Source organism: Canis lupus, chromosome 6 (genome assembly GCF_048164855.1).
Source record: "Canis lupus baileyi chromosome 6, mCanLup2.hap1, whole genome shotgun sequence".
Taxonomy (NCBI): domain Eukaryota; kingdom Metazoa; phylum Chordata; class Mammalia; order Carnivora; family Canidae; genus Canis; species Canis lupus.
This window is the reverse complement of record NC_132843.1, coordinates 25,543,875-25,561,696: the sequence shown is the minus strand read 5'-3', so window position 1 is coordinate 25,561,696 and position 17,822 is coordinate 25,543,875. Positions and strand designations below refer to the sequence as shown.

Here is a 17,822-nt window from a genome sequence, read left to right as displayed (position 1 = left end):
CCACCATTATAGTATCATATAGAATATTCCCAGGGCCCTAGAAAACCTCTGTGCTTTGCCATTTCATCCCCCACCCCACTCCCCAAACCCCTGGCAACCAATGATCTTTCTCAACTGTTCATAGTTCTGCTTTTTCCATTATGTCTTATAGCTCAAATCATACAATATGTAACCTTTTCAGATTGGCTTCTTTCACTAACAGGTATTTGGTGTTCCACTATAGTGCCACTCTAGACTCAACTGCAAAGGACTAAAACTCAGATTTAAGCAAAGAAAGACTAAGGGGGGAGGGGTGTGGGAGGTGGGTTAATTTCAGGCACAGTTGAATCTAGAATCTCAGATGACATTATTAGCACTCTATTCTGCTTAGCCTTGCTGTATTCAACTTAATTTCAGTTACCCAGAGGTAAAGTTGGGGCACACCTGGGTTAGAGAAGGTTGCCGCCCTGGGATTGGCACTCTCACCTGGTGGAACAGAAGCTGTTCCTGAAAGGAAAAGATGCCACATGGACAAAAAAGTAGGAGCTACCACAGCAGGACCCATGGTTGGTCTTGAACCCTATTGAAGTTTGCGAGAACTGCGCTGATCGGCATTTATCTTCCGTTAAGCTTTAGGAAGCATTAAGCTTAACATGATTCTGAGGAAACCTAGTTCTTTTTTTCTGCCAAAATTCAGGGCCATGATAAGACTCACAATTTAAAAACTGATTTTCAAGACGTTGTCTTATAATTAGCACCCCTTAGTATCAATATTTTGTGTAGTCCTTGTGGGGCACATCTATTAAATATATCCACCCCTTAGGTTCCTTATCTGTTAAAAACATTACTAATATGGTTAGACTGACTAAGCCCTGAGGTCATTTCTAAGGATATGTGTGATTCAATGATTCTTTTGCAAAGGTGATTAAAGGTTAATCTGTCTTCCCTCCTTCCCTTCTTCCCTCCCTCCCCTTCCTTCCTTCCTTCCTTCCTTCCTTCCTTCCTTCCTTCCTTCCTTCCTTCCTTCCTTCCTTCCTTCCTTCCTGAGTATATTAAGTGGGAACTATCTTTGCGCTCGAAAAGCTAAATTCGATAGAACTTTCTGTAGTGTTAGAAATGTTCATGCAGCTATGGAATACTGGTAATGCGACCAGCATGACTGGGGAGGTAGATTTTTCTTCTCCTCTCCCTTCATTCCGATTCAAATGAAAATAGCTACAACTCTGGGATTCACTTCTTTGAGCAAGATCTTTGAGATCTTTGAGAAATTAAAAGCTGCGTTTGTCTGCCGTGCGATGGATTTACAAGCAGCAATCTGCGCCTCTCTTTGCAGTCTCCGGCACATAGCTACTCAAGCTACGAGTCTGGCAAAAATGAGAGCGTAGACCGAGGTGCCGAGGACCTGTCCCTGAACAGGGGAGATGAGGACGAAGATGAGCACGACGAGCACGACGACTCGGAGAAAGTGAACGAGACCGATGGCGTTGAGGCCGAGCGGCTGAAGGCCTTTAATGTGAGTCCGGCCACCCTCCCCGCGTGGCTTCCTTTACCGCTTCACTTTGGTGTTGTTGCTTGTTGGTAAATGTGGCTATTCTAGAGACATGTCTGTTTAATTTACAGAAGGATTTAAAAAGTACATGAAACACTCTTTGCCAACCAGACACCAGAATTGCTGTGTTTTGTTTAGAATTTTAAAGCCAAATGTGAGCTGAAAACTGGATTTGTGTTGTGTGAGTATGCATGTTTACCTAGTGGATGAGGGGCCTCGGCTTCTTCCTCGGAAGAGTATGCCTGTCACCAGTTATTTCTCCCGCCTTCCCGGCTTATCTAATTATGCATGACAAGAGAGTCCATTGTTTTCAGAGATGATTGCACTGTGCAGTGTCACAGTGGAGCAGTCGCATTTATCCTTAATGGAGAATTTTATGGGGTGCTTAATTGTCACAGTGTACTGTTATTTCCTGATTTTTTTCCCTACACAGTAGTCTATACTTTTCTGTCTGTGTGTCTGTCTGTCTGCCTCTCTCTCTCTTTTTTTCTCTCTATTTTTTTTTTAATCCAACCATTTCGAAAGCCTTTAAAAGGGTGTTTGCGTAAAATCTCTGGCTTTCCATGGCAAAGTTCTCCAGTGCATAAAGCAGAAAAGAGTATTTTCCTATCGGTAATCAAGACAGGAAGCTAGGAACAGCAGAGAGCAGTCCTCCAAACCCTTCTCCTCTGTCTCCCTCTTGCCAACAGATGTTTGTCAGGCTGTTTGTAGATGAAAACTTGGACCGAATGGTCCCAATCTCTAAGCAGCCCAAAGAAAAGATCCAGGCTATCATTGACTCATGCAGGCGACAATTCCCTGAGTATCAAGAGCGTGCCAGAAAACGTATACGTACTTACCTCAAGTCCTGCAGGCGGATGAAAAGAAGTGGTTTTGAGATGGTGAGTTTTGAATTAAAACACAGCCCTAGATTCCATCAAAATCCCACATGTAAACCATGACACTATTTTTTTTTTCATCTTAGTGTCTTTTTTTATTTTTTCCATAATGTCAGGTCCAAGGGGTTTTTGTTTGCCTGTTTGTTTTTCCCCCCTTCTCCTTTTCATCTTCCTGAAGTATTTACCCCCTTTGTCACTCAATAAGGAATACCTGATGAGACCAGTGCTCACAGGCACATGTGGTACCATGTCATGGAAAATGACGGTGATATGAGTAAAAACCAATGAGAACCAGCATCTCATTTTTGTTTGTCTTCTGTCACTGCTAAAGCAGATTAAACTTAACCAAGTCTCCAACTGAAGCACAAGTCGTTGCTTTAGATGGCCCATGAGAATTGCTTTCTCTGGAACCAAAGAAAATGGATGAATCCACCTAAGTAATACTGTTTTCATACCAGTGGTTAACAGGTAGCATGCCTTGAAAGTAAAGATCAGGGAAATGAAAATCCTCATGTGAAAAATAAGGTTTTGTTGTACATGGTGTATTTGTGTGCTTGTGGATGGTACATGAGCTTTCATATTCATCTGGGCTTTACAGATGGATGAGATTTTGTTGACATCAGATTGTTTACAGATAGAAATCAGTTATCAATGGTTTCTGAACTTTGTTCTATTTCAGCTGGCTCTAATTGTTATTCCTAGAAATAGTGTATACATTTACAATGTGCTTTTTAAATTTTTGTTTTTTAATGCATGTGAGCAGCAATGTATCAGAAATTTTCTGAAGCCATTTCCCCCCTTTTCTTGGCTCCATCAAAGCTAGGAACTGTTAGTGTTTGTGATCAGTGTCTGTAATGCATTAGTTGTGAAGGGGTGGTGCTGGTGAAGCTAGGAGAGGTTTCAGAGATGTCATTTGGAGAAATAGCTTTTTAGATCTAAATGCAATGACAAAAGCAGTAAATCCACTATCTACTATCAGTCCTTCCCCGCTGGCTTGTAAAAATACCTTCAGTATTTATTTATTTATTTATTTATTTATTTATTTATTTATTTATAGAATTGACAGGGGTAGGGGAATGGACAGAGAGGGAGGGAGAGAGAGAATCTTAAGCAGGCTTCACACCCAGCATGGAGCTTGCCACAGGGCTCAATCTTATGACCCTGAGATCATGACCTGAATTGAAATCAAGAATCTAATGCTTAACTGATGGAGCCACCCAGGTGCCCTCCTTGTATATCCTATAAAACAGAATCTTTATAGACTCTCTGACTTTAAGAGAGGCAATCTGCCTAGTTGGGACCAAGCTCAATGTTCAGTCCTCAGAGAGCCTGGTTTGGAGTTCTCAATCCACCACCCTGGAGCTGTGTGACTGGCACATTGCTTCAGATACCTACACTCAGATGCCTCTAGTAGAGGTGGTAACTCCTAATTTATAAAGTTATGAGTATTATATAAGTTGTCACTTGTAAAGTTCTGCAAGCCATTTCTGACACATGGTAGTCACTCAATAAATCTTAAATCTGAAAATATTTTAAATATTATTTAATCTATCATCTGATGAAAGCTTCCCAAACCGTTTGTATTAAACAATCACAGAATACTCCATTTAAGTATTTGTTTACTTCTCAGAATAACTATATTGAAGCCAGAGTTTGTAGTGCATAAGTCATTTTAAAATAAAAATGGCATTGCTATGCCTGATCAAACTGAATTATGGCAGGAGTGGTGGCACAGAATAAAAGAGAAGGAGAGTTTGCTTGAGGAAATTAAAGCTATTTATCCCTTTACTCAGTTATTGAAAAATTATTATTGCCTACTCAATAGGAAAAAGATGACAGACAGCGTAGCTAAGCAGGTGTAAAAGTCTAGAGTCCTGGCATTGACTTTTAGTTCAGAACCATTTAGCAGCTGATATAAAATTGCAATTGAACCTAAATATGTCTCATTCAGAATAGAATGTACAATATATACTTTCCTTTTTCAGTAACAATAAAGATGATATCATCTATCAAGGTTTTTATTACCAGCATCTGGCATTACTATTTCTTTTCCTAATCTTGTAATATTATTTAGAGATTCTTTGGTAAAAATTATCTTATTTTCCATTAATTATTTTTATGAGAAAAAAAACATTGTCTTGTAAGATTCCTATATCCTTTAAAGGCATATTTGAGGCTCACAGGTTTTCCTGTTGATTGTATTTATTTACTTCAACATGGACATCTATTTGTTGTAAACCCTGTGCTATGCATAGAGAAGGACAAAAGTTGAGATTCAAAGTCATATAGTTTTGCAAACTAATCTTAAAGAAATATACTATAAAGAAATGCTATTTTATTTTTATTCATTCATTTATTCAATAATGTACATACATTATATAAAGTTATAAGCAGAAATATTAGAGATTTCTGACCAGTTAATTAGGAAAAATTAATATGTTCCCTGATCATTATGATTCATTGAGGTGACAAGTTGTGGGAAGTAAAGTACTTAAGTAAAAATACAAGGCCAAATATAATTAAATGTTAAATGAGCAACATGAATGAAAATTTATATTGCAGGTTAGTTTTTTTATATATATTTATTCAGTAATGTACTACTGGAAATAGCAAATCTACCATCCAGCTGACCCTTGGAATCTTTTCTTTTTTTTTTAATATATCACTTCATTGTTACGGGACATGGGAAAGGATTAGGTGCCATTTTGAATACTTATTTAGAAGAGATAGGAAAAATGTATGACTAGGGCAGTAGTAATTGCAACTAAATATAGTATGTGAATATTTTTGCCCTCACTTTTTAAATTTGATATAAAGTAATATCCATAGTTTTTTAAAAATCGGAACAGCATTAAATATAAAATCTTGTTTTCTGTTGTGTTTTATGTAGGTAGACATGAAAAAAAAAGTCTTGTTTTCAGCAGGTTTTTACATACAAATTATTCTGTAAGACTTCACAGGTCAACAAGACAACATAAGAATTTTTAAAAATATAATTGTAAAATGAAATTGTTAAGTGTAGGATTGTTTGGTAGGATATTCCATCTTATAAAATGAAAGTGGCATTCAACAAGCTTATCTCTTCCAGTCATTTGGGCTTTCTAAGCCAGAAGACTCCTTCAGTAGAGTAAAACACAAAATATTGAATTATATGTTTTGTGTTGACTTCGAGAAATTCAGAGATAATCCCATAGAAGTGGTTTATCACAACATATAGTAGTTAAGAATGTTGGCATTCATTTTTGTTAATTTCCCACTGTCATTAATACAAAATATATTCATGGTTAATAATAATTATCTCTTAAGAATTTACATGCCAACATAAATACTTTTAACTGACTTCACTGAATTCACATAAATATTAGAGTAGGTATTTATACATTTTTTTCACTAGAATTAACAAGACCCCACAGATGTTGATTGCTTAAGCAGCCAAAATTTCATGCCATCACTGTGAATGGTCTCTGTAAAGGATGAAGTACAATAACTATATTACTATTATATTATATTATATATTATATATTATATAACTATCACTATATTACTTTATATTAAGATTCTTTTCTACACCTTTTCACCAAGTCACTGTTACCAATCCTTTCAAATCATAAAATCCTCAGTGTTGAATATCAAAGGTCACCTTTTATGAAAAATAAATCTCATAAGTTTGATCTAGAGTATTGTTTTAGTTTTCATTAGATTTTTAGAACCCAATGAATGGGCTAAACAGCCATAAAATTAATCCTTTAACAAACATATCCAATTGCTACTGATTCAGTTGTGCACTTTTGACTCTCAAATTACTTTAGTTTTCTGAAGAATATCTGTTGATTATTCTAGAATAAAAATGTTTGTCCAAGATGCCCTGATCTTAAATTCAAGAGCAGGTATAACAGATAAGATCATAAAAGCCAAACTTTATGAACAAGATGGGATTGGCCCATACCTGAGTAGTCTGTGTTATAACGATGTTTTCTCTTTTTGAGTTTGAGCGTATATTGTTAGAGACTGTTTCACCATGCTGCATATGTTTACATGTATTTTTTATAAAACTGAAAAGATATTTAGGGGAGCTATTGTAAGACACTTGTGGTCTATCATTCCTACTGTATCTCAAATTGCGCCACTATACTAAGATAGATCAGATACCCTAATATTTGAGTTCAATAAATTCAGCATCTTGAAAACTTACCTATTTACTTATTTTTAAAATATCATGTGATTCACTATGTTTGGAGAAATAGGTCTATGACATACTCGTAGTATTTTACTAAGTGTTTTTTCCAGTAGGCTACTAAAATGTCCATAAATTACCTTATTTCAGAAACTTCCTTCCAAATGTAATACAAGAAAAAAAAAGTGCCTCTCCTATATAGATAGAATGCTTTTTATTTTCTCTTGCCTAGGACCATGCAACTAAATATATTCCCTTGTGTGCCTCACTGCCAGCAAGTTGAGAGCCAAAGTTTATCTGAAGTACTAGTTATCCTTTCATTTAATTGATGAAAGGTATATATTTCTTTAATGGCTCTGATATTTATTTTAGGGGGAAATGTGATATATTAATTTAAAAAATATTTAAATCTAATTATAGAAACACCATGTTTTAATACCATAATGAAAATTCTTTATTATACTATTTCTTTTTTTATTTTATTTTTTATACTATTTCTTTTTAATCGCATCCTATAGTACCCTCCTCAGCTATTTTGATATCTAGTCTCCTGAGCTTATGACTCTTTCATCAGAAAAGAAGTAATGTTTAAGCAATAGTACATTTTTTAAGGGAATTTCCCTAATTACATCATTTGCCTTTAGTTGTCTAATGCAGATGAAAGTAGAAAGATTGGAATTTGATTTCAATTTAAAACTTCCCTGGTAGGAGCATTGCAAAAGCTGCAGTGACATTGGCTGTTCATTCTTTAGCAAATGGAGATATAAAGAATGAATTCAAGTGCTTCTTTAGACTGAAACTTTGATTAGAGATATACCCATCCATTTGTTCATACAAGGTCATGATTAAAAACTCTGTAATAACCTGTGCAGTCATTTTTCACGTTATTATTCCCATAACTGTGTAGGTTTCTGTCTTTGTGACCAATTAACTTAATTGATACTAATTAGCAAACACATTTTGTTTGAATTCCCCACCTGCTACTTGTACCAACTTTTGGTCTCTATTTTATAAATGTCATCTCCATCCCCCAGGATACTTTCATGCCATCTTCTGAGGTCTTTATTCATAGTATTTCTTTTTAATTACATCCTCTAATACTCTCCTTAATAATTTTACTATCTGACCTTTTGAATTCGCAATTCTTTTTTCTTTCTCAGTTTCAAGATCTACATCTCTATTTTACTTTGGCCATTGTTAACATGGATGTATCTAGCCTTGGTTATCACTCAAAGAATCTACATAAGCAATATTAAAAACTTTCATAATCATCTGAAATTTTTTAAGTATCTGCCACTGTCTTTACAGAGGAAATGTCCTCATTGTATTTGCCCCTGGATGACCCCAAAGCCTCTGTTCCCCCATCATTCAGTTTCTGTCACAATGTTGTTTCGTCAACCATCCCAATGCTTCTATTTCCAATTTTCCTTTACCATAGAGAGAGAAAAATTTCTTCTCTTCTGATTTAAAAAAAGTCCTCAAACTCAAAGAAAGTATTTCATCTCATGTCTCTTCTACAATCTGAGACCATTCTTCTTTGCCATTCAATAATCCTGAAAGATTATTTTATACTCACAGATCATGCATATTACCATCAACTCTCCTGATGATCCCTCACATTCAGACTCTGGTTCTCACTACCCTATTGAATTGGTTCTTTAAAAGATCACATAGTCATGTGATCTTTGCACCAGATCCAAACATTGCATTCTCAGTGAAATCACCTCCATTTTCTTGAGGCTCTTGTTGCTCTCCCTTCTTATTTACCTTTCCTTGCTTTTGAGCCACTTATGAAAATCCTGGGCTTGGCCATGTACTGTGTCTTTCTGAATCTACAGCTACTGAGGGCTGTTGTGTGTAAGCAGCTCTTCCCATAGAGTCCCAGTCATCTGCAGAGCTTTTGTATTTCATTTCCAAATGTCAGCCAGATGCTGGACAAATGTGTTGTTCTATCCACAGAACTCTTTGTATTTTCCACCATTCATACTCTCCACTGGTCTTTCACCTCATCTACCAAATCACCAGTAAATTCCTCTTGACTGGGCTCTTTCTGGTAATAGTGCCACTAATGTCATTTACAGCAGTGCTCATAAACCTGGAATGAGACTGGATTCTTTCTTATATTTATGGCTTACATCCTACCATTCACTGGATTCCGTTTATTCTTTCTTTGCTATGATTCTTGAATCAGTCTAATAATTTTGACCTTTGGGCAGCCCAGGTGGCTCAGCATTTTAGCGCCACCTTCAGCCCAGGGTGTGATCCCTGAGACCAGGGATCGAGTCCCACATCAGGCTCCCAGCATGGAGACTGCTTCTCCCTCTGCCTGTGTCTGTGCCTTTCTCTCTCTGTGTCTCTCATGAATAAATAAATAAAATCTTAAAAAAATAATTTTGACTTTTATCATTAACCACTTTACTTCTAGTCCTTCATACTTCATACCTATACTCCTGCAGAATCCTAACTAGCCTATTTTCATTTTATACTCCCCCCACCCTCTATTCCCAGGCAGGGACAGAACTAGGATTTGTGCCTGAAAGTTATAAAGTTGGAGCCTTTCATTAAAAGAAAAGTAATACACCATTATTAGCAAAAATTTAAGTAGAAGGATGAATATTTATTTCTAATTAGAAAAGATTTCTACCCCCAAAATCTTCAAAAACAGAAGTTTTGAAGATTCAAACCCTTCTCTCTGACATCTCTTTAGACAATTTTCAGACACACTTACATTTAAATATTTTCCAATTTTCACATGGCTTTCCCCTCCCTATCCACATACTTACAATACCCAGAAACTCTGTGAGTCCCATCCAGTTGAAAGGCCCTTGTGTCTAAATTTCATTGGCTATATGAGAAATCTGTCTTTGCTCCCGGAGTAGTCTTCCTTGATTCTGGCTTTGATGTCAAACTTTTGCCACATCAGAAAAAGTTCTGAGTTTCTTATAATAATCAAGTATGGCCTTTTGAAACTTAGAGGCCTAGGTTCAATTCCTGTACAACTCTGTGTGATGTTTCTGAATCTCCAATTTTCTAAAGGAGAGGACTGTTGGGGTATTATATGTGATAATGTATATGAAATATTTAGCATATGATCTGGCCTCTTTCTATCCTTTTTTTCCTAATATGTTCAATTCTTTCGTTTCTCAACTTGAACTCTCACACAGGATTTCTGGTACTTTTCTCCTCGTGTGCTCTTGTGGTCCACTGATTGTTCCTGACTCAGGGATAATGAGTACTGTTCTCTCATTATTTACTAAATATATTAAGGTTGAAGAGTAATTAGAGTGTAAAGAATATAGCCAACATAGTTGTAAGACTGACTTATCACTGGATCTTTTAGTTTTAGCAAAATGTTGACCTAAGCCTCGTGGAGTACCCCTCATACACCGCACCCACCTTCCCTCTACAAATACACAAATACTGAGTAGAATATAATAACTTTTTAAATACCTAGCTGAGAGCAAAAGAAAGAGAAGGAAATTTTCAGGCTATGAACTTGATAGGAAACTCATAACCAGAGTTATAAACCCGTAATTTGATAGGGTAACAGATTAGCAAGGTAGAAAACCTGAATGTAGGCCAAAGCAGGTCAGGTTACAGTCCGAATGCCCACTTAAGTTCAAGTGATGAGGATTTCATAACTGGAGAGGAACAGGAACTGCCAACTATATAAATAGCTGGGACTTGGAAAGGGTTACTCTCTTATGACAGGGGAATTGGAAACATCCAGTTATAACTTCAAGAAATAAAATGACAGGCATTATAAGCATTAAAATTAAAACCTTCCTAGATGGGTTAAATAGGAGGTAGGATTCAGCCAAAGAGAAAATCAATAATCTGGGATATAGACTATAGAAATTACTTCTAGAAAGAAAAATGGAAATAAGAAAAAAGAACTTAAGATTGAAAACAGAATGATATAGATAGATCTAAAAGGTATTTCCTAAGAGAAATTAGAATAAGAACAATATTCAAACAGATGAGGAGAGTTTTTTAGAATTGAGTAGACCATTGAATCCTAAGAACAGAAAAATAGATGAGCATAGAGTAGTATAAATAAAAATAAATCTATACCTGTGTACATCCTAGTACAACTGCAGCAGACCCAAAAAATTCTTAAATGTCACAATGAACAAACAAGAGATGATCTAAAACAGAAAAACAGAAGGACCACACCTCTTGTCCTCAAAATAGATGCCAGAAGACTGTCTACAAGGGACTAAGGAAGAAAAAAGTCTTGATTTTTTTTTCTTTCTTTTTTTTTTTTTTTTTTTTTTTGGCGAAATTGCTTTTAATTCACAAGTCAATGCCCAGCTAACCTCTGCTTCCAGAGTATGAAACAAAGAACTAGCTCAGACAATTTCCAAGGTTACCACTCACAGGCTGTATGGAAGAGCTGAAATGTCCTCCATGCAGAGGGAGGCTGAGCCCTGGGCAACAATGAAAAATTAGCAGCATTGGTGAGAAAATTTGAAGAAAAACACCTTGGATCTTGGTTCTTGGACCTGCTTTCTTTGCCAGTTGCTACTCATGGACTTGTATTCCTGAGCTTCAGTTTCCTCATGGAAGAATGGAAACAAATAGCTTTTATATCACACATGAAAACCAATGTCACTTGAAATAACAAATGTAAAAACTCCTACCCAATATAGTACCTAATATCTGAGGAACTTGATAAATTACAATATAATTTGAAACCGTGTTCCCTGGCTCCCTTTACTGGAAAACCCTCACTGCTCAACCTCATCAACTAGTTGGAGGACTAAATCAAATATGTCTTTATCTACTTAGTCCTCACCTCTCACTAAAAGCAGCCCTAAATCTCTCTCTCTTCTGTGTGCAAATTGTACTTTGTGGTACATTTTTTGTAGTTTTATCCTGTCTTATATTGCTGTTATTTATATATTGGCCTTAGCTGCCTTATAAGAAGTTCTGTTCCTTGAGTACTATGCTGCTTACCTTGTTCATGTCTGTATCACTTATACTGTTTTACACACAGTGCAATTAATTGCTAATGAAAGCTGCTCAGTACGTGTTCAATTCAACTGAATTGATATTGTCGAATGAAAGATGAATGAGTGAATGGACATTTACTAATGTGTTACTTTGTGGTAGAAATTACCTGGGAGATAAGCAAATTTTTATCGTGTGCTGTGTTTCACAGAATTCTGCACTTGGCATTTCAATTTTTAAAGTGACTGCTAACTGGAAATCTAATAGTAAAAAAAAACCAAAACTCTCAAGAAAAAGTTACATTATTTAACTTTAACTCTTATTAACTCTTGAAATACTATTTTAGAAATGTTTTGTAATGTTAACTGAATAGAATTTGTATATGGTGTCAGGTTTCACAAATGAACTATTAGGGGCAGAGAGGCCATGATCAACAATAATCATAAGCACATCTAGTCACTTATTTTCAGAATTTAAAGATATTTCCTAGTGGAGATTTAAGTAGGTAATCACTTCGTTAAAAATGATAATATATTATTTCAGTTGATAATTTAGTTTTTCTTATCTTGATCAAAGGAATTTTCAGATAGGATTAGCCAAACTGGGCTTCTGAGTATTAAAAATAAGACATTAAACCCTCATGTATTTGTGAAAGATCATTAATAAAGGCCAATAATGCTCTAAAATTACGGTCAAAGTGCGTATCATTAACTCATAATTATTATCAAAGCTTGGATGAAGATTAATTAGCATTTTTGTTGAAAACACATTTTCAATCTCCTTTTAAAGAGGTCAAGAGAATTTTCTCAAGAAACCGGGAAGTCCAGGGATTCACACATAGCTGGATTCATGGGGTCAGATGTTAGGGCTTCACGGCTCTCCTATTTCTTAGCTATGCTTCCCTTGTGCATTAGCTTATATCTGAGACAAGTCCTTGCTACCTGTTATAAAATGATGCCATCAGTAGCTCTAAACTTCTCTCCCTAAAATTTACAATCCAAAAGACCCCTGGGTGACTCAGCAGTTTAGCACCTGCCTTCAGCCCAGGGCATGATCCTGGAGTCCAGCCACAAGCCTTATCTGAAACCTTGGATCCTATGTGGTCCAAAATTCAGGACTTTTCAGATTTGAGGAATACAACACTTGCAACAGGGTCTGAGAAAACATCTAATATACAAATGTATTAGTATTCCTGCCATTAAAATATGAATATTCACAGAAAGTAGGAAAAAGAAAGATTGTAAGTATTCTCATCAGTTCTTTCGGCCAAATTTCCCCAAAGTTTCTGAAAAACTTTCCATTTATAGACCATTAGCATTACAGAATTGCTGATAAATGGTTGCAAGTCTGTAATTAACATTATTGCATGTGTATTACACACCTCATGCTGCACATGTATTAGCTTGTAAGCTATGATGGCAGAGACAGTATTGATACTGTTTATGTATTTGAACTTGGCACAGATTCTGACTTATAGAATGTCCTCATGAAATACATTTGTCGGCTACATAAGTGAAAATATTAATGACTTTAATAAAAACTTTATCAGTGATTTTATCACTACCTCATCATGGAATTGTAACTATTCATGATATAAAGATTATTTTTCCCTTTCATAACTTACTGAATGAAAATTAGTTTTGCCATTTGTAAAAATAGAAATAATCGTACCTGGCATGGTGAGTGAGGCTCAGAGCGATTAAATCGCAAAAGTGGTCAGGCTGATTGCAAGTAGCTTATTTTATAATAATATTCAGGTCAGTCACTTCATTGCTAAACTATGACTTTATTCCATTGATGTATACAAAGGAAGCTACTTGGTTTATAGAAGAGATCACAGAGGAGCCACAGCTTTCTACATACCTATAACAATTATCCCTTTAGGAGTAGATATATCTAGAATATGCATATGATCTAAGCTGCAGAATTTTTATATTATATGTTTTGTGAAGTAACACAATTAGGAAAAATAATCTTAGTGTAGGGTTTTGTCTAAACTGACTACTGAATCCTTTGCTTTACTTATTTTGAAAGAGCACATTCTATGTAGAATCTTGGGTAGATGTGTGGTTGTTCCCAATCTTGCCTCATTGCCTCATTTAATACTTGATTTAGTAATGCTTTCACCCTGGATTCTAGTAAGCCTTGTCACTAATAAGTACTATTAACCCATGAATAGAGTCTTTTTATAAAGATTTTATTTATTTATTCATGAGACACACAGAGAGAGGCAAAGACACAAGCAGAGGGAGAAGCAGGCTCCCTACCTGGAGCCTGATGTGAGACTCGATTCCAGGACCCCGGGATCACGAACTGAGCTAAAGACAGATGCTCAACCACTGAGCCACTCAGGTGCCTCAACTCATGAATAGAGTCTTACAGTAATGATTTATTTTTACTTTTTGAAAACTGTAAAAAACTCAGAGCTAGTAAAAGTATGGCAGAAGTTCAGAGGATGGTAACATTGTTTAGTTTTTAGTTTCAGACCCCAAAAATGGAATAGTTTGTTGGTGCGGTGGTAAATATACATGTGTATATAAGGAAAAGTATGTTTATGCTGTGCCAATAGGAATCACATCTTAAGACCACAATTAAAATGTGACTTTTTCATCTCCAAAAGTTCCTTGTGACAGTTGAGCCATCTGTTTAATGAAACAACCACCACCAATTTGGTCATAGATAATTATTGTAATAAGAGCAGTGCTAGGGAAAGATCAACTCTTCCCAGTTGAGGATGACAGTTAATTACAAAGAGATAATTAGTAAAGGTGATTAGCATTATCTCACCTCCAGGATCAGAAATAAGTAGCAGATATAGAATAACAAATAGGATAAGAAATAAGGTAAGAAATAGGATAAGAAATAGGTAACAAATCTCACTGTAGGTATAGATCATGTGGAATGTATGATTATATACATCTTTGCATCATTATTTTAAAATCTTACAAGATATAGGGATCCCTGGGTGGCGCAGCGGTTTAGCGCCTGCCTTTGGCCCAGGGCGCGATCCTGGAGACCTGGGATCGAATCCCATGTCGGGCTCCCGGTGCATGGAGCCTGCTTCTCCCTCTGCCTGTGTCTCTGCCTCTCTCTCTCTCTGTGTGTGACTATCATAAGTAAATAAAAATTAAAAAAAAATAAAAATAAAAAAAAATAAAATAAAATCTTACAAGATATATACCAAGTAGTATATTTACTGAGCTATATTCAACTGGAAGGAGAAGTTTTGTTTTTCATCAAGTAGGTGTTATTGAGTTCTACGCATTTGGGATTTTTTTTGTCAAAATATCCTTAAGTTATTACATGGAGGCTTTTGTGTTCTATGGCCACTTTTACTGATGGAAGAGGGACTTTTCATACTTGTTCCTGGTGGAATTCATGATGATAGCTCTTAACACACTCTGCTAATTAACTGCCAGTAAGCCCGTAGCGTGGCAATATTAGAATTAGAATCAGCTCTGTACTACCAAATATGGTGAAGGAAAAGAGAGTTCTGGCAAAGATGATCCTCAAAACTCACACTAAACAATAGCTTTAAATTCCTCTATGATAACATTGATGAGGAGCAAAATTGATTAATTTCCTTCTCATTAGCTTGGTTAAAGTACTTCTGAGCTGTGAAATAGATAAAAGCCAAATTATGGAGGAACAATAAACAAAAGACTTTCATCTTTCATATCTTAGAGCAGGGCACAGCGTAACGGAGCTCTGTGTATAGTGAGGAGCATTGGCATTCATTATTGGCTCCTCAATATTAGAACCAAAGGGATTTTAACAGATTGCCTCACAGGAAAGCACGAACTCTGCCTGGCTCCTCATTCTCATTTTGGGCACAAGACTAAGCTTTTCTTATGTTTCATAGACAGTAATTTCTTGGCACTCCTGGTTTCTCCAACATGACATTCTTGTGATTTTATATTGCCTCCATTTAGAACGTGACAGAACTGAGATATGTTACATTTATTTTTGTGCTATTAATGAAGAAAGGCTTTAAATAATTAATAGGAAAATATATTTGGAGAATCTCAATCCCTTTAAGAGAACTTTAGTGAGATCCTAATATATTCCTTACTTAAGTGAAAAATAGAGTTAGCTGTAAATGGATTCCTCTGTAGGAGTGTGTAGTATTTAAGATTTCTAGCTTTGTTTAAACTTACTGAGACCTTCATTGTGAAATGAGAATATTTTTTTACTAGGAATTATTATTCCCACTTTATCATCGGACTTAGATATTAAGGTGTTTCCACATCATAGCTGTGTGATCTTGGTCAAGTTATATAATTTTTTAGAATTTCAATTTATTTTTCCTCTAAATATGAATATTATAAATACTTTTCTCAAGGGTTGTTTGGAAAACTAAATTAGATAATGAATCTAAGCTTCTTGTATTAATGCTTGCCCATCCCAGCTAGTCAGTATGAGTTAGATACTAACATTTATCATCAAATTAAATTAGGGTGGTACTGGTTTTCTAGTTAGAGGTACATTTTTTATTATGTACTTAAGATATAGTAAATACTTTGGAAAACACATGTATATTTCCTAATCCATAATATAAATTTTATTCATTCTGCTTTCTTTTCAATGAACATGTATTGATTGTAATACATACATGGAAAGGGTTAACTTTGGTCTGCTTATTGTTCAGTTGAGTGCAATAGGGTGTGTGTATAAGGATTTTTTTCTATAATATTTTATATTAATGATAAGTTATGTAAAAGTACTAAGTATAGAACAGAATTTCGAGAGTGAAAGGATTGAGAATTGGGAGACATGAACCCTGGGTTCTACATCTAGTCAATCTGTCCTTTGGCAAATCATTTAACCTCTCTGAGTTTCAGTTTCTTCAAACTTTTCAGAAGAAATTTGTATTGAATGATTTCTAAGGCTATATACAGTTCCCAAGTTATAGCGTTACCATAAATTCAAAACAACTCTATCTTCAAAATTATACTATTTAACTACTGGCAATATCTATCACATACCTTTGCTTCCACTTATTATTATTATTAATTTTTTTTGCCACTTAATAGGAAAGGATACGTGACTGCTTTATCTTGAGGTTGATTTTCTTTTCAAAATCTTGAAATATTAGGCTAGCCAGTGACCTTAAAAATGATCTAGCCCCACTCAGCCAGGACATTATTCTAGTTTCTAAGAAGACCAATTTCCTATAGCTGGAAAAGACTGAACTATCCCCATCATTTTCTTTGAAAAGGAAATTATATAAATTATCACGCCTAACAACTTTTACTGTTTTAGTAAAAGTTATTTCCCATCTTGGTTTTTTTAATGTTTTAAATGAAATAAAATGCTAATTTTGATTACAGAAATATTTCACCTTTTGTTCTTCTATTCAAGAAACTTTTATGTGTTTAGGAAGGTATATGGTTATTACTTCAATTGAATCAGCTTAATAATGTTCCATAGCTTTATGTATTCCTAATTCTGAATGAAGATACCTGACAGAGAAAATAAAGATAATGAAGAGCAGGAATACATCTCTCTGAATTTCATGTGACTATCAATAATTGGATCAAGAAAAGAGAGACTACTGATGTCTTATTTAGATTGTTTTAATTCAGCCCCTAGAACCAGATGAAAGGTCTAATAATGTAGTTTATAATGATGTGAACTGTCACTTCTATTTGAATAATGTTAGCTACAATCAAATAATTTTTCTTTTTTCATATTAGAATGTTCTTCTTCCCATTTTTTTCTATAATGTCTTTGCCTCCAAACATAATTCAATTGAGAAAAACAACACTGTGTACCTAATTTCCGTGTGGTTTATATTATAATTTTGAGCCGAGCTGTGACCAAAGCTTTGCTCTTTCATGAGACACTGATTTTGTGGCTTAATATAATTTTGGTTCTGAACTAGATTATCTTATCCATACTCAGGGAAGTACAGAATGAAATGAAGAAGCCATATGGATTTTAAAATTATATTTACATCTTTATGACAATTTATTTTTTTCAATTTATTATTTATCTGATTTGATCCTCCTCTCTGTTCCCAACACACACTCCTAGCTTTCTAATTTCCTTCTCAAAATCCTGCTGCTACACTTACTTGCCGCCTCAGCGGCCTCTCTCTTTTCTTTCCTCTGCAAAAGTAACATTTCTAGTATCCTAATGCTTTATTGTCAAGGTTGTCTAGGCATCATTTCAGGTACCCCACAGGGTTAGCAGTGGAGACTGTACCCATTACCTTTACTACCTTATGTCTAAAGAGGTAGGAAACATGAAGAAGTTGTCTGAGACAGCTATAGAAATTGCTTCCTAG

General features: G+C 35.3%; 1 protein-coding gene across 15 annotated transcripts in view; it reads left to right on the top strand.

Moving 5' to 3' along the window:
• The window catches only part of NOL4 (nucleolar protein 4), a 521,978-nt gene that overhangs the window by 412,492 nt on the left and 91,664 nt on the right, over positions 1–17,822 (top strand). For 11 of the 15 annotated variants that reach the window (XM_072829191.1, XM_072829188.1, XM_072829194.1 and 8 more), the window contains 2 exons: positions 1,313–1,492; positions 2,218–2,409. In XM_072829191.1, the coding sequence (XP_072685292.1) occupies positions 1,313–1,492; positions 2,218–2,409 (372 nt within the window). The remainder of the gene's footprint in view (positions 1–1,312; positions 1,493–2,217; positions 2,410–17,822) is intronic. The other 4 variants (XM_072829192.1, XM_072829204.1, XM_072829190.1 and 1 more) reach the window with 1 other exon arrangement.